General features: G+C 34.5%; 2 protein-coding genes across 3 annotated transcripts; both read right to left on the bottom strand.

Annotated features, from left to right (window-relative positions):
- Positions 1 to 700: 700 nt before the first annotated feature.
- Positions 701 to 1,970, bottom strand: LOC131432162 (breast cancer metastasis-suppressor 1-like protein). Its single transcript, XM_058598274.1, has 3 exons — positions 1,591 to 1,970; positions 1,279 to 1,523; positions 701 to 1,220 (listed from the first exon to the last, which is right to left on the bottom strand). Exons 1-3 carry the CDS (start codon positions 1,787 to 1,789, stop codon positions 954 to 956), a joined length of 711 nt encoding a protein of 236 aa, XP_058454257.1. The 5' UTR covers positions 1,790 to 1,970; the 3' UTR covers positions 701 to 953.
- An 11,969-nt stretch (positions 1,971 to 13,939) lies between these two features.
- On the bottom strand, positions 13,940 to 14,742 carry LOC131428498 (large ribosomal subunit protein mL49). Of its 2 annotated transcripts, none has more exons than XM_058592481.1 (2): positions 14,611 to 14,742; positions 13,940 to 14,554 (listed from the first exon to the last, which is right to left on the bottom strand). In XM_058592481.1, exons 1-2 carry the CDS (start codon positions 14,698 to 14,700, stop codon positions 14,087 to 14,089), a joined length of 558 nt encoding a protein of 185 aa, XP_058448464.1. In that variant the 5' UTR covers positions 14,701 to 14,742; the 3' UTR covers positions 13,940 to 14,086. The 2 variants fall into 2 exon arrangements, with proteins under 2 accessions (XP_058448464.1, XP_058448465.1); XM_058592482.1 differs by having other exon boundaries at positions 14,614 to 14,739.
- Positions 14,743 to 26,778: the final 12,036 nt, after the last annotated feature.

The following is a 26,778-nucleotide window of genomic DNA, read 5'->3' as shown; positions in this document are numbered from 1 at the left end:
ACAAGTGTTCATTTGGGCATCATAGCCTAGTTCGTCCGGTATGGAAAGTGTGCGGCCTTGTACCCCCTCTCTCGGCCCATAAAGGGAAAAAAGTACATTAGGTGTAAATTCCACTCTTTTCATTCCATTCATCAAATTTAAATTAAATTCCAATTAACATTTTGCTCAGGTTTGGTGGAAACGAAAATGGTTAATTTGGCGATATAGATATGAAATAAATATGAACTTCCCATGTGATCTGCCTTTCGCCCAAACCCATCGGTTTATTTTTAGATTCCAATAACTGAAACGCGTCTATATGCAAATTTTTAAACCAGAAATAAAAATTAAAAAAATAAATAAAAATCTTTATCCTTAGCCGAGAAAAAGATTTGTTTCTGAACCGGGTCGAGTTTAAATACTCTACTATAGAGCACATGTTAGTTTCAAACCCACACTTGTACTATCTCGACGAGCTGATTCAAGCTTAATAATTCAATTTTCGGGAAACAGCTGGACAACTAGTAACAAAGACCAGAATACAAAAACGAGAAACAAAAATAAATAATAAAAAACTGACGTGCGCTGCCTCCAGTATAGTCAATTTCTTCTTGTTTTTTTTCTACTTATAGTTTATTTTGACCCGGCTTTAACATAATTGTGGTCGTTCGCCGGGATGGTTTTTTCTAAAGTTTGCATTGGGATTGAAAAATTATATGAGTGTTTTTAAAACTATGCTATTTATCCTATCTTATTTATTGCCAAAATAATAAAAGCAATACAAACTTGTCAAAGTACAGCACATATAACAAAGAACTCACTCGAAGAACATTCATTTTTTCATTGCGAACTGAGTAAAGTACTTATGGAGTAAAACTAATAAAATACCTTAGAACTTAAATCGATTGAACATAAATTTAAACCGGATTCGTGCAGTGAAACATAATTTATCTACTGCTGATTTACACCAAATATCAAGTGGCAGCAGCAGTCGATCTTTTCAGTGCCTTCCTTATCGACGTCCAATCTTCAAGAATATCCTCCTCACGTAACATATAGACAATGTAAGGGCCAGAAACAGTGACCGCCTTTTTTCTACCAGGACCTCTAACCTTTGAAGTTCTTGTACTGGTACCCCAATCGGCCCACGATATATCTACGTTATGGCGATCTTCTTCCAACCTTCGTATTTTCTCCATCAACTCCTCATAGATGGCGTCCATGGCAAGTTGTTTTTCACTCTGTAAAATATACATTAAAACTTAGAATTTCGGGTATTATGTTACATTCATCGATTACCTCAAAATGCTGTCGAGCTGCCTGCAGTTCCGACTCAAATTTATGCCGGATGTTCTCCATTCGAAAATTTTTAAGAATTTCGGCCACCTCTTTACGGCTATTCATGTTGTCGGCTAGTCGTTGTAACGGCGCTAAATATTCTTGTGACCGACCACCACGAACCTCCTGCAATTGTTGGTCAATTTGGTGCATTTTCTCTTTGTACAGTTGTTCCTTTAAAACTACAAATTGTTTCTCAAGATTCGCTACAATACATAAATCAAATTTAGTACATGATTACTCTCAACAATTATGTCCATTTTAAACACTCACTGAGATTATCGAGACAATCAGATCGTCTTCTTTCGCATTCTCCTTCGCTCATCTCGGACGAATCATCGGAATCTGGTTCATCCGCTTCTTCGGCGCTGGAATCATGATCCGGTGCACGACTAGAAGCGGAGTGGTCAGACTCTCCACCAGACATATCACCGTCTGCATCACTTTCACCTTCATTTTTCACCGGAGGCATTCCAGTATTCAAAACAGCTTTTGTTTCTTGAATTTTGGTCGCAGATCAATAAAACAATTTCCTCAAAATCGATTCTCTAATTAAAAGCAATACACAAAACGATGCTATTTGCTTGTTTCTGCATATCATAAAACCAAACTAGATGACAATTATTGACATTTATTACAGTTTCGTGTGAAACTTTTAAAGCTCTCTGTAGCATTAAAATGTAATGGCAGTTATGCCAGACGATTTTCTATATTTATCCGGTTGAAAAGAAATATCATTTCCAAAAAAACCTTTTACCTTCATTTTTCTACAAATATTTTCTGAACTGTATATATTTCAATAATTTTTTTTAATAAAACTGAAATAGTAATACGTTTATGTATTATTTAATAATAGTTAATAGTAATACGTTTATGATATGCATAAAACCAGTGCTATGCCATTCTAATCTGCAAATACTGATTCATTTGTATAAACGGCAGCTCAGCTCACGAAAAAGCTCGGAACCAGGGATGCCATTTAAACAGATTTGTTAATAAATTTTATAAAGATTGTAGATGCTGTACAGATTTCGACGTTGAAATTTCAAAAGGACCTAAAAACATTTGACAGGTTCTCTTTGTTTACTGTCTCTTTCTACTATATCTGCGTTATTATACAACAGTCTGTTACATATTTGGTATTGTTAGAAACATGGTAATAATGCCTTTCATTCTACACGAATATTTTGTAAGTACACGTGAAAATTGAGAAGATATCAACAAAAGAGAAAGTAACCAAAGAAAAACTTTCAATTATTGACATTTATTACAGTTTCGTGTGAAACTTTTAAAGCTCTCTGTAGCATTAAAATGTAATGGCAGTTATGCCAGACGATTTTCTATATTTATCCGGTTGAAAAGAAATATCTTTTTCCAAAAAAACCTTTTACCTTCATTTTTCTACAAATATTTTCTGAACTGTATATATTTCAATAATTTTTTTTAATAAAACTGAAATAGTAATACGTTTATGTATTATTTAATAATAGTTAATAGTAATACGTTTATGATATGCATAAAACCAGTGCTATGCCATTCTAATCTGCAAATACTGATTCATTTGTATAAACGGCAGCTCAGCTCACGAAAAAGCTCGGAACCAGGGATGCCATTTAAACAGATTTGTTAATAAATTTTATAAAGATTGTAGATGCTGTACAGATTTCGACGTTGAAATTTCAAAAGGACCTAAAAACATTTGACAGGTTCTCTTTGTTTACTGTCTCTTTCTACTATATCTGCGTTATTATACAACAGTCTGTTACATATTTGGTATTGTTAGAAACATGGTAATATTGCCTTTCATTCTACACGAATATTTTGTAAGTACACGTGAAAATTGAGAAGATATCAACAAAAGAGAAAGTAACCAAAGAAAAACTTTCATTGGTTTATGTGACCTTATGAAATGTTGAAGTCGATTTCTCAAAGAGGCAGAGAAGAAATAAAGCGAAAAAAAGATGCATTCTACACTCATGCAAAAAATTTATGGAATTTCATAATGATATCGTCTGGTTTTTAGCCACAAGAATATCTTTTCTTCAATAGTAATCAAGTAATTCTTCAATATTTCACTCCAGATATTCATAAGATTAACAAAAATGTTTGAATGAATTTCAAAGGTTACGTTTCATGATGATAATTTTGCAACATAGTAAATTCTACTCTATTTCATGAGGCTTTTTATTGGAACTCCAATTTTCGTGACTTCATAAGGCGCTTTTTTGATTCGCATAAATGTGGCAAACACCATACGAAATCATCATGAAATTCCATATATTTTTTGCCTGAATGCAGGTCAAACGTAGGGATGTCAAAATGTTGATCGATTAATCGAGTAATCGATTAATAACCCAGAAAATCGAGTAATATTTAATCGATTAGTTTGAAACTAATATTCGATTATTAAACTAATCGAATAAATCGAAAAATTCAACAACGAATAATTTGAAAAATTTACTCGATTGTTGAATTTTATTTATTTATTTATTCGAGTAATTCGTAAAATCCGACCAAGCCATCCATCAACATTCACTTTGAAGAGTAAACGAAAAAAGAAAAATTCTCTCTTTCGCCTGGTGTTAAATTTAATACTCCATCTTTAATAGAACGTTTGCAACTAAAATGAAATCGTCAATCAGAGTTCTTTACATTTTTATTTTGTTATTATAATAAATATATCAGAAGTGAGCCACCCCTTCCATTGAACACGATTCAGACGATCAATCAACTTCGGTCGACGTCAAGACCGAAGATCAAGATTAATTTAATATTTTTTTTAGCCGAATATTACTCACGTACCCGACGTCATAATCTTCCGTGAACTTGTTGTGTCTTTTCATATGAATTGTTTTCAATTAATGATGTTGTCCCGTATAAAGTGCTCTTACATATTGTACATATTTAACAAAATATATACGATATAAAAATCAACGAAAAACTAAGCCAAATAACAAATAAGAACAAACATTTTTCATTACATCTAAAGTCTGTACCAGAACTGATGGTTTAAAGATAGATTGACGTTATTCGAATGCAGTGGCGTGCCAAAGAAATAATAATAAATTAAATAAGATATTTTGCCGCCCCATCGTTGGTTTAGTGGGCAAAAAAAAACGTGAACAGTAATAGGAATTGGACATACTTTCGAACGTATCGCATACGGCTGTAGACAAGAATGAGTGTGTGTATCTCTAGGCAGCCGGTTACCGATACAGAAATATGAAATTGTTATGATAATGATAAAAGAAAATGATAGATAGTTTATCTGAATTTATATTTGACTTTTATTTATTTTTTACTAAACCGGGATCAAAAATATTCCGATCTAGTTTAGTAATATTTGGTTTGTTTCTCAGTGAATGTAGTGTTATGTAGCTACTCTCATCCTAACAGTTCCAAGGCAAATTTTAAACTTGTCATACCCGGCTATCACAGTGAACATGAAACTTCAACTATTTCAACTTAAAAATGTTTAAGACAACCAAGACGTCTCATCCAAAAAAGAATTCAGACCTACTTAGACTATATAGAACGTAAATCTTCCGGAGCTGATTCCTAGTTGTTCACACAAACACTAAACAAAGCACTAAAACAACTTATTTAGTAAGAAGATGTGTGTGCTATACTTAGAATATGTTTGGAATATGAATGAAAAAACTAAATTCATCATTTCATTTAAGTTAGTCAAAGAGGCGTATGAAGTAACGAAAACTACAAAAAAATAACTAAGCGGCACACTTTCAATGAAAGCACCACTATCGAATCACCTTATGCGACTAGGCGATGAGAAACGCGTATGAATTGAGCTCACCACAACCTATAGTGTTGATGAACGAGAAATAGCATGGAAGAAGACATTTTATATAGAGTGGATTATTCTTAAAAGTTGGTGAAACAAGTGATAGATTAGTGAAAAAAGGTTATGGTTACTGAAAGTAGGGAAACAGATACTTGTGGCCTTTTACGATATGGAGTAATTGTGGCCTTTTACGATATGGAAGTAGGAACCCAGTAGATCTACACTTTAATCCATTTTATTGCGTCGGATTCTAGGCTGGTCCTGTCCGGAGAAATGTAATAGATACTATCTATCCCTTAAAAATGAAATAAAAGCAAGCCCTGATATTACATTCTTTTTGTGGACTTTGATCTTCTGATTCAACAGACTTCGCAGCCGATTTTTTTGTATTTTCGAAAAGACATTACATTCCATTTAATCTGATGATAGATATTAAAGCAACCATTTATGTTGTCTTTGATTGAAATATTAAATGTTTGTTTTAATCATATATTTTCCATGATAGAATTTTTCAAAGGATAAATTTAGCTATATTTATGCTCGAAAAGAAAATATCTCTTGAAACTAACCAGTCTATGAGAGCAAAAATAATTATTCTTAGGTTTGTTCATTCGATCGAATACGAAATTTTCCATTCTGCATCTCGATCGAATAAGAATTTTCAAACATCATTTCTGTATGAAATGTTCAAAACGACGAATGTAACAATGAGAGATTCTCTTTGTTTACTTTCTATTTCGATTATTACGGTACTGTTAGCAATCCTTCACTCCAATTATTTACCGATAATAACTACAGCCAGTGCTGGAAACGGTCCCTTCACGTGACAGTTTTAAGTGAAATTCCTATGTTGGTACCTAAAACTGTAGATGTTTACTTTGAATGTCGTGTGCTGGAAACTTTCATGTTGCCTACTATTCGGGCTGTCGCACATGAATGTCGCACGAACCATACAGATGAAAGTCGCATGTGACAGTCATGAGCGAGCGCTTCATGAATGTAGTGGCGGCAGTCTTACTCGTGTTGGACGATGAATGTAACGAAAGAATGATAGTCCTCAATAGAATCGGCTGCATTTTGTCTTCGGTACGAATTTCATTTCTGGCAATAAACATTCATGAAGAAATTCAGAACGGCGTCATTAGTGATAGTTTTCATCTCGATACTGTTCCATGAAATGGTCAAATTTCATACCATTATTGCAAAAGGAGAACGTCAATGTCAATGAAAAAGCGCGGGTTAGGGTTGTCAATCAACGAAAATTCTCAATTAAAAAAAAAAAAAAAACATGAATTAAATTGAAAAAGAAGTGAATATTAATCGAAAATCACAACATTTAAACATTTACTAGATGCATAGGGTTGTCAACTAGCGCCAATTTTCAATTTTTGAAAAAAAATGTAAAATAGCAATAAATAAAAAGTAAGTCTTTAGAGTACAAAATTACCTATATTCATGTACTTTAAAAGGGCATAGAGTTGTCAACCAGCAAAAATTTACTACTTTTAAACAGTTTCTAGTTTTATTTCAATAAAAAGTAAAGTCAATAGTTGAAGAAATTTACCAAGAAAAAATTCAATTTACTTTCGTAATAATCGAGGATGTCAACAAAATCAAGAAACAAAAAAAGTTTATGTAATTTAAAATTCATTACGTAGAATAAGTTGACGTTATTTCAGATTTTCCACATAATTTTTATCTTATGTACATTCTTCGACATAATATAATGGATATTCATATCGACATTTGTAACAAACCATAGCAATATGAGTATTTTTCGAAAGGATTTGATAAGTGGATGTAAGAAAACGACGTTGGAAGCCGTTTCAAAATCCAAGATGGCGGCTTCCGGCGTATTGATATTCGTTACAAACCATCACAATATGAATATTTTTCGAACGGATTTGATGAATGGATGTTAGAAAACGACGTTAGAAGTCGTTTCAAAATCCAAGATGGCGGCTTCCGGCATATCGATGTTCGTTGCAAACTATCACAATATGAATATTTTTCGAACAGATTCGATGAATGGATGTTAGAAAACGACGTTAAAAGCCGTTTCTAAATACAAGATGGCGACTTCTGGCATATCGATATTCGTTGGAAACCATCACAATATGAGTATTTTTCGAATGGATTTGATGAATGGATGTTAGAAAACGACGTTAAAAGCCATTTCAAAATACAAGATGGCGACTTCTGGCATATCGATATTCGTTGGAAACCATCACAATATGAATATTTTTCGAACGGATTTGATGAATGGATGTTAGAAAACGACGTTAGAAGCCATTTCAAAATACAAGATGGCGGCTTCCGGCACATCGATGTTCGTTACAAACCATCACAATATGAATATTTTTCGAACGGATTTGATGAATGGATGTTAGAAAACGACTTTAGAAGCCATTTCAAAATACAAGATGGCGGCTTCCGGCACATCGATGTTCGTTACAAACCATCACAATATGAATATTTTTCGAACGGATTTGATGAATGGATGTTAGAAAACGACGTTAGAAGCCATTTCAAAATACAAGATGGCGGCTTCCGGCATATCGATGTTCGTTACAAACCATCACAATATGAATATTTTTCGAACGGATTTGATGAATGGATGTTAGAAAACGACGTTAGAAGCCGTTTCAAAATCCAAGATGTCGGCTTCCGGCATATCGATGTTCGTTACAAACGATCACAATATGAGTATTTTTCGACTGGATTTGATAAATGGATGTTAGAAAACGACGTTAGAAGCCGTTTCAAAATTCAAGATGGCGGTTTCCGGTATATAGATGTTCGTTACAAACCATCACAATATGAGTATTTTTCGAACGGATTTAATGAGTGGATGTTAGAAAACGACGTTAGAAGCCGTTTATAAATCCAAGATGGCGATTTCCGGCATATTGATATTTGTTACAAACTATCACAATATGAGTATTATTCGAAAGGATTCGATGAGTAGAAGTTGAAAACGGTACTTACAGTCGTTTCAACATCCAAGATAGCGGGAATGATAATAAGTTGCATTATCTTTTTGTGCAAATTTCATTTTCGTTATAAACTGTCATAAAGAAATTAATAACGACGTATTCGTGATTGTTTTCATTTCGATACTCATATAAATCTTATATTCTTGCTGTGGAGGCGATCAAAAACCGCAGTTTTGTGGTTTTTCAAAAAGATGTTTTTTGGCACAAGCACACCAGCATGATGTAATCGCTTGCCTACTGCTGGTTGTCACTAGTATCAAAATTTTCGATCGTTCTGAATTAAATGCTAACGAGTGATGCTGGTGAAGAAATTCAAGATATCGACAGAATGAAAATCTTGCACTTTTTAACGGAATTCATGATTTGTTCCGATAAATGGAGACAATATAAAAAATTAGGAATACAGATAGTAGTATTATACAGCAATATTAGTATATATTAATACAACAATAAATTTCACAACAAATGCACATCCTGTTTAGAACGATTCAAGTAGGATTTCTTATTGTTTGTAATATGACAAATGCTGATTCAAAAATATTTTTAAGAAGTAATAAGTTTGGAATGATATGTTATTGCGTGCAACGACTCTGTTTTTGAAATCCAAAGATAAATTTTAAGCAATGTCGAAGTTTGCTGGGACAGATAGAAGAGTATACATTTAAAAACCCGAAAAAAAGAGAATTTTTTCATTGGTATGACTGTTGACAAGTGTCTTCTTATTAGACTTTATCAAAATATGCGACCATTTTCTTATTTCGCTCTTAAATCGAAATTAGATTATAGCAATAAAAAGTCCATTTGAAAAAGTATGATGTTTTTCTACTACAAATCAAATCAAAAATAAATTCAATCGTATCGTGCAACATTACCTGGAGCGTTGCGATGTATTCTTAATATTACCAATTGAAATCGATTTACTTTCCGATTAGCGTGTACGTGTTTTATAACAGCAATAGAAGACATCATATAATCAAGATATTCAGCTCTCATATTTTCCGAACAAATCATTAGCGACATACTTTTTTGATAGCATGGTGCTGCCAGTCGTGTCCGCATCGTAACTCGTACATACAAGTAGATGAGAAAATGTAAAATTCGCGCGTGAAAATAACAGCACTGCATACAGGGCTTGTATTGTGAATCCTCAAACAAACGAAGCAACAAAAAAACACCCGCTGAGAATACTTTGCTTGACATAACTGAATGAGAGTCCTATATTAGAGAGAAACTGGATGCGTGAGAGTATATGCTACTGAGCAGACCAGTTCCCTTGTTTGGTAAATTGCCTGTGCTCTCAGTCTCAATTAACACATGAACTAAGCAATCCATGGCAATGCAATGAAATGAAGGCTTCGCTCTCGTCAGTACTGTACGAGAATGAAGAATTTTGCTTCACGGCGTGCTACAAGATGCGAAGCAAGGTCATACAGGCAATATTTACGGTGTCTTTTTAGTGTAGGTTTGCATAAATCATTTTTGAACATAACGTTTGTACTCCAAGACCAAATTTGATCACATTTCAAAAATATTTCAGACATGTTATAGCATAAATTTTGCATTTGAGTCCGTTTTCAAACGATCCATATTTTTCTTGGAAGATTATACTGTGTATATATCCTACAAACACAAGAAGCAATGTTTTTTCAATTAATATTCATTGGAACTAAAAGTTATCAATCTAGTTTTCTCATAGGCATCTTCAATATGCGAACCATTCATCAAAGGCTAACCTCATGAAGCATACTCATCAGCTGGCAGACATGTTCAGGAACTAATGAACGTACGAAGCAGCTCTCCTTGCTTGGGTTGCGCTGTGAGTTCTACATAACATACGAATGTATGACATACACTTGACATGATATGTCAGCTGTTTTTCAAAGAAGGGCGAATCTTACATAAGTAAACAAATCGAGTTGGCAAGCGTTTAAATTATGCTGGTGTGCTTGTGCCAAAATACTGGCAGCCAACAGAAATGCAAACTGGCCATATCGTAGTCATAGATCAATATTGACGTTCTTTTCCATTCAATTCATGTTTAAATTTTTTTTGGAAGGTTGTGAATATTCGTTGGTATGAGCAAAATCTAATGATTTTCGATCCCTTAATTCCGTTGTAGTTCAAATATTATTACAATGTTATTTCTTCAAAAATTGTTTGCTTTCGAAAAAGTACAAAACTACGATTTTCGATCGCCTTCATAACAGCAATATAAGATTTGGAAGAATATCGAGATGATAACAATTTATGAATTTCTTTATGACAGTTTATAACCAAAAACTAAATTCGCTCATTCTGTCCACCATCTAGGATGTTGGAATTACTGTAAGCATCATTTTCAAGCTCTACTCATCAAATCCGCTAGAAAAATACTCATATTGGAATGGTTTCTAACGAATATCGATATGCCGGAAGTCGCCATCTTGTATTTAGAAACGGCTACTAATATTGTGATCGTTTGTAACGAACATCGATATGCCGGAAGCCGCCATCTTGGATTTTGAAACGGCTTCTAACGTCATTTTCTAATATCCACTCATTAAATCCGTTCGAAAAATACTCATATTGTGATGGTTTATAACGAACATCGATATGCCGAAAGCCGCCATCTTGGATTTTGAAACGGCTTCTAACGTCGTTTTCTAACATCCATTCATCAAATCCATTCGAAAAATACTCATATTGTGATGGTTTCCAACGAATATCGATATGCCAGAAGTCGCCATCTTGTATTTAGAAACGGCTTTTAACGTCGTTTTCTAACATCCATTCATCAAATCCATTCGAAAAATACTTATATTGTGATCGTTTGTAACAAACATCGATATGCCGGAAGCCGCCATCTTGGATTTTGAAACGGCTTCTAACGTCGTTTTCTAACATCCATTCATCAAATCCATTCGAAAAATACTCATATTGTGATGGTTTCCAACGAATATCGATATGCCAGAAGTCGCCATCTTGTATTTAGAAACGGCTTTTAACGTCGTTTTCTAACATCCATTTATCAAATCCATTCGAAAAACACTCATATTGTGATCGTTTGTAACGAACATCGGTATGCCGGAAGCCGCCATCTTGAATTTTGAAACGGCTTCTAACGTCATTTTCTAACATCCACTCATTAAATCCGTTCGAAAAATACTCATATTGTGATGGTTTATAACGAACATCGATATGCCGAAAGCCGCCATCTTGGATTTTGAAACGGCTTCTAACGTCGTTTTCTAACTTCCATTCATCAAATCCATTCGAAAAATACTCATATTGTGATGGTTTCCAACGAATATCGATATGCCAGAAGTCGCCATCTTGTATTTAGAAACGGCTTTTAACGTCGTTTTCTAACATCCATTCATCAAATCCATTCGAAAAATACTTATATTGTGATCGTTTGTAACAAACATCGATATGCCGGAAGCCGCCATCTTGGATTTTGAAACGGCTTCGAATGTCGTCTTCTAACATCCATTCATCAAATCCATTCGAAAAATACCCATATTATGATCAATTGTAACGAACATCGATATGCCGGAAGCCGCCATCTTGTATTTAGAAACGGCTACTAATGTCGTTTTCTAACATCCATTTATCAAATCCATTCGAAAAATTCTCATATTGTGATCAATTGTAACGAACATCGATATGCCGGAAGCCGCCATCTTGTATTCAGAAACGGCTACTATTGTCGTTTTCTAACATCCATTTATCAAATCCATTCGAAAAATACTCATATTGTGATCAATTATAACGAACATCGATCATCTTGGATTTTGAAACGGCTTCTAACGTCGTTTTCTTACATCCATTCATCGAATCTGTTCGAAAAATATTCATATTGTGATAGTTTGTAACGAACATCGATATGCCGGAAGCCGCCATCTTGGATTTTGAAACGGCTTCGAATGTCGTTTTCTAACATCCATTCATCAAATCCATTCGAAAAATACCCATATTGTGATCAATTGTAACGAACATCGATATGCCGGAAGCCGCCATCTTGTATTTAGAAACGGCTACTAATGTCGTTTTCTAACATCCATTTATCAAATCCATTCGAAAAATACTCATATTGTGATCGTTTGTAACGAACATCGATATGCCGGAAGCAGCCATCTTGGATTTTGAAACGGCTTCGAATGTCGTTTTCTAACATCCATTCATCAAATCCATTCGAAAAATACCCATATTGTGATCAATTGTAACGAACATCGATATGCCGGAAGCCGCCATCTTGTATTTAGAAACGGCTACTAATGTCGTTTTCTAACATCCATTTATCAAATCCATTCGAAAAATACTCATATTGTGATCAATTGTAACGAACATCGATATGCCGGAAGCCGCCATCTTGTATTCAGAAACGGCTACTAATGTCGTTTTCTAACATCCATTTATCAAATCCATTCGAAAAATACTCATATTGTGATCGTTTGTAACGAACATCGATATGCCGGAAGCCGCCATCTTGGATTTTGAAACGGCTTCTAACGTCATTTTCTAACATTCATTCATCAAATCCATTCGAAAAATACCCATATTGTGATCAATTGTAACATCGATATGCCGGAAGCCGCCATCTTGGATTTTGAAACGGCTTCTAACGTCGTTTTCTAACATCCATTCATCAAATCCATTCGAAAAATACCCATATTGTGATGGTTTCTAACGAATATCGATATGCCGGAAGTCGCCATCTTGGATTTTGAAACGGCTTCTAACGTCGTTTTCTAACATTCATTCATCAAATCCATTCGAAAAATACCCATATTGTGATCAATTGTAACATCGATATGCCGGAAGCCGCCATCTTGGATTTTGAAACGGCTTCTAACGTCGTTTTCTAACATCCATTCATCAAATCCATTCGAAAAATACCCATATTGTGATGGTTTCTAACGAATATCGATATGCCGGAAGTCGCCATCTTGTATTAAGAAACGGCTTCTAACGTCGTTTTCTAACATCCATTCATCGAATCCGTTCGAAAAATATTCATATTGTGATGGTTTGTAACGAATATCAATACGCCGGAAGCCGCCATCTTGTATTTAGAAACGGCTTCAAACATTGTTTGCTGACATCCACTCATCAAAACTTTTCATTTTATTATTCAATTATTATTTAATTTTTTTTTTTTTAATTCCCTTTTTGCATTCGTTGACAACCCTACGCACCTTGACAAAGCTAAAAGCTACGGTCATTGATCCCCTCCACAGCAGCAATTTGAAATTGAACCATTTCATGGAACAGTATCGAGATGAAAACTATCACTAATGACGCCGTTCTGAATTTCTTCATGAATGTTTATTGCCAGAAATGAAATTCGTACCGAAGACAAAATGCAGCCGATTCTATTGAGGACTATCATTCTTTCGTTACATTCATCGTCCAACACGAGTAAGACTGCCGCCACTACATTCATGAAGCGCTCGCTCATGACTGTCACATGCGACTTTCATCTGTATGGTTCGTGCGACATTCATGTGTGACAGCCCGAATAGTAGGCAACATGAAAGTTTCCAGCACACGACATTCAAAAAAAATGTCAGCAGTTTCCAGCACTGACTACAGCTATCATCTTTGAATCTGCACTGAAGAAATTACCGAAAAAAGCAGGAATATTTCGCAATAATCGAAAGAAAAAGTAAACAAAGAGAATTTCTCATTGTTACATTCGTCGTTTTGAACATTTTATGTAGATTTGTCCAAAATGCTGAACGGAAATTTTCACATTCGATCAAAAATATTCTGATTCGATAGAAATATATAAAAGTAATAATAGTTTGTTTTTTTTTTTGTTCGCGGCAGGAGAATGATTGGATTTCATGCGTATCTTCTTTATTCGATACGGGTAATAGGTTTAGTGTAAATCGGATGTTGGCATAATTCGAAACTATTGTTTTTAAGTAAGACCACCACTGCCATTTATTTTTTTCAGCGCATTCCTTTGTTGTTGCAAAAACGTGCTCTATAATCGTTTGCTTAAAAGAAACTGTTCAGCAATAGTCACGAAATCTCCTTTCAATTCAATTTGCCCACTCATCTCATTCACTCTGGTTACTATTTGCTTGTTCAGTTTTTTTTCGACTAGATATCTCAACTCGGCCTCCAATTGCCATATGTCTCCGTCAATACGTCTCACCACTGTAATAATACGTTGTCCGCGATAGGTTCGTCGCAGATAAACTGGAAGCATATAATTTTTAGTGCGAGCAACAAAGTATTTCAGCTCTGTTCCAGGATTGGCAGGTTTCCAGCCTGATGGATACACGTTTTTGGCTATTGGTGTCGGAACAACTCGAGGCGCTAGTAATCGCTCAACATGTTTCCATTCTGGAGCGTGTTTGATAATTTCAACTTCCGGAAATTGACTTATATCACCCACTGGTTCGGACGAGCGAAATGATGACATTCGCAGTACATCGCTATTAGGAACCTTAAAAAATGATGAGACTGTTAAAATTTATGAAACTAAGCTGTACACAAACTCACCACTACTTTTCGCAATAGAAATTCTTTTGGAATACAAGACGTTAATATTTTATTGAAACAAATCTTCGTTAATGTTGGACGATACATCATTTGTTCGGACTTATGTATTAAAATGCATGTATTTAGTGTCAGTTACCGACATAGATGCCAGATCAAATTTTTGAATACCTTCTGAATGCGAGATGTTTCAATGAAATGGATTAACCATGTACATACAGAGAATTTCAATTTCATTTAGTCGGATCAGTAACAAAAGTCTACAACTCATGCCAACTGTCTGTAAAAAATATTGGGAATCTGCAGAATACGTAAAAATCTGTAACAATCTGCAGGTGAAAATTTATCTCCAGCACTCCAGAAGCCTGTAAATTTACAAACAAATGTGCACACCTGGCATCTTTGGTTATCGAAGTAATCATGCACGCAGAGAAATGGAGCTTGTTGAACATAACAAAACAGTTAGTAGATTTTTAAATTTGATGTATGTTAATTTCAAGCTAGAATATATATTTTTTTAAATTAATGACACTTTACGATTTTTGTGCATTCGTGTCAAGCTAGAAATATCTCCCTTCAACATTAACAATGATCTCTCTTTTATGGGAATCAAATATTTGTACTAGCCAAACGAACAAAATAGTTGTTCCAGATGATTATTTTGTTGAAATAAATTAACTGTATATTGCGCATTAACAAAAGTTGAGATGGCAATATCTATGTAAACCCGTTTGATACGCGTTTCAAAAAGTGAAATTTCATCTTCTTAATTCCTTGTCTTGGAGCTTTTCCACAATCCATAAGATTTTAACAAACAAAATCATAAGTAGAAATACTATTCATTATAGGTTTATATCATATTTTTTTATTTCAACTGCCAAGCTTATAAATTCATTGCATTATAATTATTACCTTTATCTAAAGTTAGTTCATTTTAAACTAATTTCGTAGGTTAAAGGTATGAAATTGTTTGTTTAAAACTTGACAGGAATGTACAAGTAAAATATTTGTTGTTTTTATCAAAATATTCATTGAAACAAACTAATCCACTGAGAAAAATCAAATATATTGTTTTTTAGTTTAATATTTGCAATATTAAATTAAATTTTTCAATAATCGTTATATGAAACCTAAATATAGTTACTTTTACAATATTTTTCTCTGGGTCTGCGTAACGTGTAACATGTACACGCTTATTGAAAACGACTTGAACTTCAAAACCTTTAGCTACTCTAAAAATGAGTAGTGTATCACAATATTTGTGCAGCCTAGAGATACCATTTATACAGATTTATCTGTATTATACAGATTTTTACAACCTCGTACAGATCTAATACAGAACACAGATTTTATGATTCCCTAAAATTAATACAGATTTATACAGATTTCACAAGAAGTTATAAAGAAAAATTAAACTGTTTTTGTCTGAGCTATCTTTTAGTATTTGATTGCAGTGACGATATGAAAGTTTATTAATAACGGACAAATCACAAATTGAAGTAAAAATTAGTGTACAGATATTTGATGATCAACACAAAAAAATCATTTAGACAGAGTGAGAACGAGAAAGCAGAGCTAAACTTGGTACTGACCGAAGCGAGTAATGCACTTACTTACAGTAAATTAAAAGGACCTTGTCAGATGGAAAGCTGAGCAGATTTATCGCTTGCACTCTAACAGGGCTCCTTTGGCTTGCTGACATTAGCAGACCAAAAGAGGGAAGCATACCCCTCTTTTGGTCTGCTAATGCCATCCACCAGCTCGATTCAGCTTTTCGTGTTTATTCTGTCTGCGGCCTGAGAGTTGTATGACCTGACTTGAGGTTGCATATTATGTCAACTTGTAAATCTAGAAAAGTATATGGAATTGAAATTTGATTGTGGTTGAAAAAACATTCATATTCAATTTCGTCTTTACATATTATTGTGAACTACGAAGATATGAAAAATAAATGCTCATTGAAAATCTCATTCTTTAACCATAATCTGTTGAGATAGCGTTCAACATCATTTCATTGTAGAAATTTCATTTCATTAGTGAATACAGATATATACAGATTTTTTATACAGGGCAATACAGATTTTCTCTGAAAATATCTGGTATCTCTGACTGCAGCCCAAGCATCTAACCTTGTTTTTAGCATTGATTACACTGTAGAAAAATGAGTGAAAAATTATAACGTAAATCCATTAAAATTAAAATTGCAGTATGCAAAATATATTTATTATTATGTTCTACTTCCGGTGAAACTGGTGATGTGTTATCAATTGGCGTCATCTCAACCATCAACCAGATGAGAAATCAAGAAGTATTATGTTCAATACTTCTCAATACCTAGTGTTAGATTCGAGATATATATTATTCTTATTTTTATTCGAGCTTATGGTTTCGAAAATATATGAGTTGTTTTTTAAATAAATTTTTCGCATAATTGTTCCTGATAATGTATAAACACAGAGAACAAACATCCAAGCTAGTAGTAGGGTTACCACCTGCACGGGTCTCGTCCGACAGTGCCGGGCCTAGAAGCAACTGTCAGTCCGCCGAACTTACAAGCGATTTGCCAGGCCGCAATATGACCAACTGCTGCTGAAGCTTATATGAAATACAAATAATTTGTATTTGCTTATATCATCCCATTCGTTAAATACAATATAAAAATATCGCGATATCTTAAAGACACGGCTCTTCATTTATATCGATTCTATCGCCCGCTGAAGACATTTGTCACAATAAAATTAATCACGACGAAGGTCGTTGAATCCAACAGAATTTTATTTACTGTGAAACAATCGCTGCTTAACCTCGCGTCAATCGATTTCGCTGTTGGAAATTAAAAAAACGACATCCAGTAATATGGTCTTGAATCTATGATAAAACTGGATAAATTACTGCCTGATTAAACTGTGGATTTAGACTTAAGGCTTATGCTTGTTAGCTGCTGATAATAAGACTGACGTATCTCTTTCGGTTAAAAAGGTGTTAAACAAGTGCAAAAATTTCTTAATTCTTCTTTCATAGCACTCCATCAAGTCATCTATTTGTTCCGTCCAACAGAGATGGCATTTCACCAGAGAGATACACGCTAGAGTCAGATTTTTGCCACACCGAGGATGAAAAAAACGAAGCACCGCACAAAGAGGAAAGCGCACTTTTTCTCAGTGTCGAATAGACAGTATTTGAGTGTGTGCTTGTGGTTAAAGCAGCTGGCGCGAGTGAAACACATTCTCTTCGCATGAATCGCTCACACGCGCTCTCGTCTAAATACACCCAAGTGACCACTGGCGCGTGATGGAGAGCGAACACTTCCGTGAACTTCAATTAATAGAGAGTAGATCTGGCCTTGCTATGAAAAATTTGCAAGGAAAATCGAAAATTTTACGATAAATTGTTTTATTTTGCTGATTTTGCGTGTCCACGCTTCATCTACGAAAACCATACAGCAGAGTGCTCACCGGCGTGTACACCTCTGTGAAAGTATCTGCATCCACCTCAGAGAATTTATTAGCTAATGCTCTAGCACATAAACAAACGCACTCATGATGCGTGTACACTTTACACAACAGTGGTGTATAAATGTGAAAGAGAAGAGCTCTCGTTGAAGTTGTCAGTGCGAGGGGAGAAATTTTGCTTGCTCTTCGTCACACAGAGGAGATAGACATCTCTGCCGTCCAATATGAGTTATATCATACTATTATTAATGTCAATTCATGAAAAAATTGAAGATAAAAACGCTACCGAGGGTCAAAAAACCAAGTCAAAAAATTCATTGTTGTAGTTGAGTTCCAAATAGTTTAAGAATATGTAGATGTTGATTTAGTGCAAGTCAGTTAACTTTCTAGACTGAGCATTGAATAGCATACGATTATCAATGATTGGGCCTTCAGAGTTAAAGGATTCCAATTTGCAGCTTACTGCTTCATTTAAAAAAATTACTTTCATTTACAGAGCATATACAGGAAAAGTTAAATATTTAGTAATGATTTTATGATGAGTCTTTTATTAAATTATTGTATATTTTTTTAATAAGTGAAACGAATTTTCCAGTTAGTAACAGTTAAGGGTTCGAGTTCTTCTTCTCGGGAGTTTTTTCACGAATGTTCATTTCTGCTTTTTGCTCCGTTAGTTCTTTTCCAATATTTTTTCTCTTCCAGTGTTGATAAAAGTTTGCGATAGTGTGATTTTCGAAAATATGTTGGAATGAAAATAACTGTTTTTGAGTTCAAATCAGCCACAGAGAACTGACATCAAAGCTAATACAAACTTTTTCAAAAAATCTGTGTAAAGCATACAAGTGAAAATCCGGTAAAAATCACCATTGCGTACGACATTATACGCATGAATTACCATTGTACGAAAGTTCGAACACAAGAGCCCTAAGCGACTACTGGGTTGCTCGAAGCGCCCCTATAGGCGAATTGCTACTTGGTGTTCACTTTGCCAAATAACCGTTAAATTTCTTACACACATTGAAATCTCTACTTGGATGTCTGTTCTCTGTGGAGCAACCTATAAAAACCTGTTTTAATCCACCTAGTGGTGTAATGATACCTTTCTCATATCAATCATACTATCATATATAATACTGTGTTATTTTTCAAAATAATTTTCTTCGATTTTTAAAACAATAACCGAAATCGGTTTGTTTGACCATATACTGATAAAAACTATCAATTGAAAAAGATTTGAGGTCGATTTAGAAATTTTTTTAGTGTTTTTCCCCATTTTTAGTGATGGTATACAATTTTTAACCCACTTTACCCTATATTTCCGGATCCGGAAGTCGAATCCGCATAAAATTCAGGAATTTTGAATGGGACCACAGGACCTTTCATTTGAACCTAAGTTTGTGAAAATCGGTTGCGCCATCTATGAGAAAAGTTAGAACTTTTTATGGGACCTCAAGAACTTTCATTTGAATCTAAGTTTGTGAAAATCGGTTCAGCCATCTTTGAGAAAAAATAGTGCAAAAAAACGTTACATACACACATACGCACACACACACACACACACAGACATTTTGCGTACTTGACGAATTGAGTCGAATGGTATATGACACTCGGCCCTCCGGGCCTCGGTTCAAAAGTCGGTTTTCACAGTGAAAACCATAACATAACACAACCTTAGGCTCGTTTAAAAGCTACTATTGTGTTGTGAATCTAGTTCAAAGTTCAAGAGGCTATCACTTTCGGCTGCATTTTTTTTTTCAGAAAGTAACCAATGATCAAGTTGAATGATTTTATGTTACAAATCAGCCCAAATTCGCCATAAAATTTGTCTACTATTTCCGGTACTTCTGAAACTGGGAACTAGGTATAGCCGAAGTGAGTTTATTGGTTAGCAACTAATATAATTTACAAACTGTAACAGTTTTAAATCGAATTTAGTTGTATGTTTTCTTGGTTTGCATCATCGCTCTTAATAGCGGCTTGATGTTTTAAACACGCTTCACCCTAAAATTCCAGAACCGGATGTACGATCCGGATGAAATTCAATAGCAGTCTACAAGACTGTGAGACCGTTTCATTTGAACCCAAGTTTAGGAAAATCAGGTCAACCTTATCTCGTAAAATGAAGTGATTTTCGATTTAGAATTTTTGATCGCTTTTCCTGGTACTTCCTGAGCCGGATTTATTTTTTTTTTTTTATAAAAAATTTTTTATTCAGGCCAATTTGCGTACAAGCTTTACGTGGCCGAATGAGCCATGTTTTTATTAGATAAAATAATTTTTTTACCGTTGGATCTCGTTGTCACCCTTTTTCTAGGGGGAGAGGTGCTTCCATTTTTATCTTGCGATGAGTGAGGGGCACTTTGTTCGTGGCTCGTCTCGTCCTCCATTGCCGCATCGGTGGTATCGTTGTTGGTTTCCGTTTTTTCTTCGTTTTCCTTGTAATTCGCATTCTTGGGTTGGTTGTTAGTTGCTGTAGACGCGCCTTGTTGTGCATTAATTGCACTGAGCCGGATTTAAAAACCGATAAATTCGAAAATCTATTCGTTATTAACTAACAAGATGCACACAATAAAATAATTGTATGGCTTTTTCAAAGGATTCTATATGTCTTCATATCACCATACATTGAAACACACTCTAGATATCAATAATTTCTACTTATCACCCTATAATTTCGGAAACGGAAGTCGTATCCAAATATTGTGTTATGGGATTGCAAGACCATTCATTTGAATCTAAGTTTGTCAAAATCGGCTCAAGCGTCTTAGAAAAAATCAAGTACATACATTAATAAACATTTTTTTCCACCTCGAAAATATCCAAATGGCTATTTATTTATTTATTTATTTATTTATTTGGAGCAGGAAAAAGCCCAATGGAGTAATAGAACTCCAGTTTATGCCGAACAAAATTTTCAGTAGATTCCTGAACTGTGCAAAGGGACATCAGACTTCACATGTGGCAAAGGCGGGTAATAGTGCGCGGTACGTATTAGTGGAAGCTGTTATTATTGTTTATCACTGTTTTACCTTTTTCTATAGAAAGGTAATAGGATTGCTGGAAAAACTGACTATCGATCGACCGACTGGCTAGATCCCAGGTGGGATGCGTGAAAGGCATCGACTAACCCATCACGCTATACCCGTCCCCAACTAACTGCACTTTTCTTATTGGCTTAAAACTTCTCGAAGGTAAGTTTAATAAATGATGTCAAGAATTCCCGGTTCGGGAGATATAATCATGTAGGGTAAGGGATGCCGAACAAAATTTTCAGTAGATTCCTGAACTGTGCAAAGGGACATCAGACTTCACATGTGGCAAAGGCGGGTAATAGTGCGCGGTACGTATTAGTGGAAGCTGTTATTATTGTTTATCACTGTTTTACCTTTTTCTATAGAAAGGTAATAGGATTGCTGGAAAAACTGACTATCGATCGACCGACTGGCTAGATCCCAGGTGGGATGCGTGAAAGGCATCGACTAACCCATCACGCTATACCCGTCCCCAACTAACTGCACTTTTCTTATTGGCTTAAAACTTCTCGAAGGTAAGTTTAATAAATGATGTCAAGAATTCCCGGTTCGGGAGATATAATCATGTAGGGTAAGGGATGCCGAACAAAATTTTCAGTAGATTCCTGAACTGTGCAAAGGGACATCAGACTTCACATGTGGCAAAGGCGGGTAATAGTGCGCGGTACGTATTAGTGGAAGCTGTTATTATTGTTTATCACTGTTTTACCTTTTTCTATAGAAAGGTAATAGGATTGCTGGAAAAACTGACTATCGATCGACCGACTGGCTAGATCCCAGGTGGGATGCGTGAAAGGCATCGACTAACCCATCACGCTATACCCGTCCCCAACTAACTGCACTTTTCTTATTGGCTTAAAACTTCTCGAAGGTAAGTTTAATAAATGATGTCAAGAATTCCCGGTTCGGGAGATATAATCATGTAGGGTAAGGGCTCCCTATTTCATCTGAGCTCCTATTTCCATCTCATCCCTTCTTCTCATTACTTTGAACATTCTATTTAGGACACATTTTCGTCTCAAGATTTACAGTTCGTCATTTTTCTGAATATCTACTAAACAATTCGTCTCAAAACATGATCACTGTTGCGCACAATAACACTACTATTGAACGCTGGATGACTTCATAATTAGTAATGTTCAATGCACTTGTTTAGTTAACGAGTAAAAATTTCAAAAACTACCTGACAAGCAATAAAAGTCTTCAAAAACATGAGATGAAAGTTTTTCACTTTGTTCACTTGATTGCGCTTTGTTTTCTTCTCATTTGGTTTCGCAAAGTTGCCAGGTTTTCTCATAATGTTACAAAACAAAATTGTTTTTCTTCTTCAAATTATCATCAACAAGTATTTTTTAGTATTCGTGACCTTAGTTTAATTATATTATTGATATTAATATTTAAAAAAAAACTATTTCGGCTTCGAAAATTACCAGAACGAGCGTGTTAAATACTAATGAAATAACCATTGTGGCAAATCCAGCAGCACTGTTTTCTTTCCGCTATATATCAACATAATGCTGTTAAGTGTGTGTGTTTCATCGGCTGTGCGCAGAAATGCAAGATATTTTCATAGAAAATATGTATTACTTTGCATAAAGAGTCTATATCTGCTCTATCTGTTTTCACTAATAAAATGATGTTAAAAGATGATTCTTCATATCTGCGAAGTTTTCCATTTTAACATGCGATTTGTCCGTTGATTAATGATCTTTCACAGAATTACTGCAATCAAATAGTAATAGATACTCACAGATAAAAGTCTAATTTTTTACTTCTCACTTTATATGAACCTGTAAAAATCTGTATTACATTTAGGAAATCTGTATAAAATCCGTACTCTGATTTAAATCAACGCAAAAATCTGTACAATACAGTTAAATCCGTATAAATGGCATCTCTGGTTCTGCATATTGTTATTAGAACGGCTAATGCCTAAGTAAAAACAATTCCATTTTTGTTTTGTTGTTGAGTTTACCAAATTAACTGTACAGTAAAATTTTAAATTTAAAACGAAAGGTAACTAAAACGACCCAAAAATTTTTCAACGTCGAAATGATTCAAAACTGGTTCAAAAAATATCGTGTGTTGTCTTATAGTTGGCATTAGGCCATTTTTAAGAAAAAAAGGGACATTTCGAGCCTGATAGAGCAATAGTGCAATGTTTTGTTTTGATTGCTGTCGCCATTACTAATAGGATGAATAAAAATCCTTTGTGATGTAATTAAGAGCAGAGTAGTGAACATATCAGAAGTGTTTTTAGCTGATTTTTTTGACATTATTTAAATTTCCAAGGAATGTGAATCAATTCTCCATGTGGAGCAAGATGAATTAAGCAGAAATATGAAAAAATCATAGTGATTTTAGTGGCTAAATCAGGTTTTTAAGGTAACGTTCTTACAAATGAGATGAAGGAGCCCTTACCCTATATGACTTAACCGACAAAAAGTAGTGTTTTTCAGTGCGCCAAAATTTCTCGACGATGCCGGAATCGAACCCGAAAGTCTTAGACACGTTTGAAAGCTACTATTAGGTCGATAAGCACGAACAGTCGTTCGCACCGCACGCGTATAGCTCTTGGCTCCTGGATTTTTTTTCTGGCTACCTAGAGTTTTATTGATTCAAGGCTTCAGTCTTTTTCAAGGCTACCTGAATCACTAACAGTCTTTTTAAAGACTATCAATTAGTCAGCCTTTCCCAAGGCTATACAGAGAGTGATATTAGAGTGACTAAGTGATACAAAGAGTGATATTAGAGTGACTAAGTGATACAAAGAGTGATAGTAGAGTGACTAGGAAATTAATCAGCCTTTTTTAAGGCTAACTATTCAAAGAACTATTCTTCGAACTAATCAGTCTTTATCAAGACTTTTCCAAACTAGGAGTCTAATCGAAGACTAATTTAGCCTAGTTAATTTAATTTTAATTTTCATTCATTTCAAAAATGCCTCCGTCCAACCGGAAAGGCAACAAGCCTACACAGAAAGAAAAGATGAAACTTACACGACATGTAAATCGATAGTGTAATGAGATAGACATCAGTTAAAACGAATATCTGATTTAAAACCATGATAGATGTAAAATTACATTAAAATTCATTTAGTTTTTCATTGAACAAGACTGTATATTTACAAACCGCTTCGTTTTGTTTTGTAAATTTCCATTCAATTGCCTGCTTCAAATATGTGCATGAAAATAAATGTAAGGCTAAAAATAATTCAATACGGAATAAATCACAATCCGTTATTCAACTTTTTTCTAATAACATTCACGATCTTATAGAATCTGAATGTAAAAATAAAAGACGACAGACGGATTTCCCTTCCGTTGATCCTATGCCGTCTAATAATATTTACGAGATTCTTCCTGAAGCGACATAGAAGAAAATTCTTCAAAAATTCAGAAAATGGACGCTTGTCGTTCTGGGAAGAAACATCAATCTATGCCACCAGTGACGGTGATGATTTCCGACTTCAAAGCATTCCGTACTGAGCTTTCTACTTTTCTCCCGGAAGTAAAAGTCTCATTTCAAATCGGACGAAGAGGAGAATGTCGAGTCTTGGTTGATGGATTGGAAGATTACGAACGTCGTATTCGATCAAATGATCAAAGTACTGATGAAATTAAAAATGAACTAAAAGAATTGCTTGGTTTTGCCGCTTTCCAAGTAATACTTATGAATAAACAAAGCGAATGGTACTTCTAAACTACGCTCTGGAATTTCCCATGAACTTTACCTAATACACTTCAATCGAAGTGATGTAAACAATTTGAAAAGCACGTTTCATTTCCCACACTAAAATTCATTGGTAACATTATAAACGGCATAATCGTATTGCAAACTTAACACTATGTCGTCGTTGCCAAGGCTTCGGCCATGGAACCAAAAATTGTCATATGGATATACGGTGTTAAATTTTCATGATAAATTTTCATGTTCAAATTGCGATGAAAATCATAAATCCAATTATTTGAAATGTCCTGTTAGGGAAAAAATTTTAAACGTTCGTTCGCTTAGACAACAAGTCAAATCAACGACCTTAAATTTACAGAACATACCTGAAAATCAAAAAACCGTTACAAATGCCACGCATAATTCTTCTAAGGCACTTATTTCTTCGAATTTAAAACAAAAAATAGGTACGCCTTTCAATTCGTTTTCTAACGAAAACAATTTATTGACAGGTAGATCGACCTCGTCATCATTTTCTTCTAATGTTAGTTATGCCAGTATAACAGGTAGAAATCTACCACTTAATTCTTCTAATGTAAATATTCAAAACACAGGACCGCCTTGCAGTTCATCTTCTAACAAAAACAATTTATTAACAGGTAGATCGGCCATATCATCTTCTTCTAATGGCACCTACAAATATTCCTTCAATGCCATTCGCTGCTTTAAATGAAGTTGTTTTAGGTGATATAACTGAAAATAAAATGATCTACCTACAAGATCAACTTTTTCAAATGATTATCAAACTGAATTCGACTTCATCTTTTTCTGAAGCATTTCAAATCGGATGGCAATTTGCAAATAATATTATAATGAATTCAAAATTTAACAGTGATGTTAAATAATTATTTGAATATTTTAAATTGAAATGCTCGATCTTTGAAATCGAGTGAAGATGAATTTTATAATTTTCTCAAAGTTCACAAAATTCATATTGCCATTGTGACAGAAACTTTTCTTAAACCAAATGTCAAATTGAAAAATAATCCACATTATGTGGTTTATCGATTTGACAGGTTTACTGGAATGGGTGGTGGAGTTGCCATTTTTGTCCAACGGCAAATTAAACATCGAATTTTACCTTCTTTCAATACTAAAGTTATTGAAAGCTTGGGAATCGAAGTTGAAATCATTCATGGAACTTATTTCATCGCTGGAGCATATTTGCCATTCCAATGCACCGGCGAACAATTAAATTTCTTTAAAGGCGTTTTACTAAAACTTACAAGATATCGACCGAAATTTTTCTTAATAGGGGACTTAAATGCTAAGCATGTCCAGTGTAATTGTAGGCAAAATAACAGTAATGGTAAAATACTTCATAATCAACTCTCAGCCGGTTACTTCACAGTTCTTCATCCCAGTAATCCGACTTGTTTCTCTTCCGTGAAAAACCCGTCTACAATTGACCTGGTTCTAACGGATCAAAGTCACATTTGTAGTGAACCGATTACACATGCTGACTTTGACTCAGATCATCTTTCTGTAGCATTCAGACTTTCCAACGAAGCTTTAATTAATCCAATTAGTTCTATATTCAACTATCATAGAGCTAATTGGTTGGATTACAGATCTCACATTGAAAATCATGTGGATCATGAAACTATTTTAGAAAATTCTGCGGACATCGACACAGCAATTGAAAATTTGAGTCATTATATTATCGAAGCTAGAAATCTTTCAGTTCCCAAAGTTCAAACTAAATTAAATTCTCCTATCATCGATGACAATCTTCAACTGCTCATTCGGCTGAAGAATGTTCGTCGACGACAATATCAACGTTCTCGTGATCCTGCTATGAAGAACATAGTTAAGGATTTACAAAAAGAAATTAAACATAGATTTACTCTTTTGCGAAATGAAAATTTCGCTAAAGAAGTTGAACAAATTAAACCATATTCTAAATCTTTCTGGAAACTTTCTAAGGTTCTTAAGAAACCTCAGAAACCAACTCCTGC

The sequence above is a fragment of the Malaya genurostris genome, chromosome 2 (genome assembly GCF_030247185.1).
Source record: "Malaya genurostris strain Urasoe2022 chromosome 2, Malgen_1.1, whole genome shotgun sequence".
NCBI lineage: Eukaryota > Metazoa > Arthropoda > Insecta > Diptera > Culicidae > Malaya > Malaya genurostris.
This window is presented reverse-complemented; position numbering and strand designations above follow the sequence as displayed.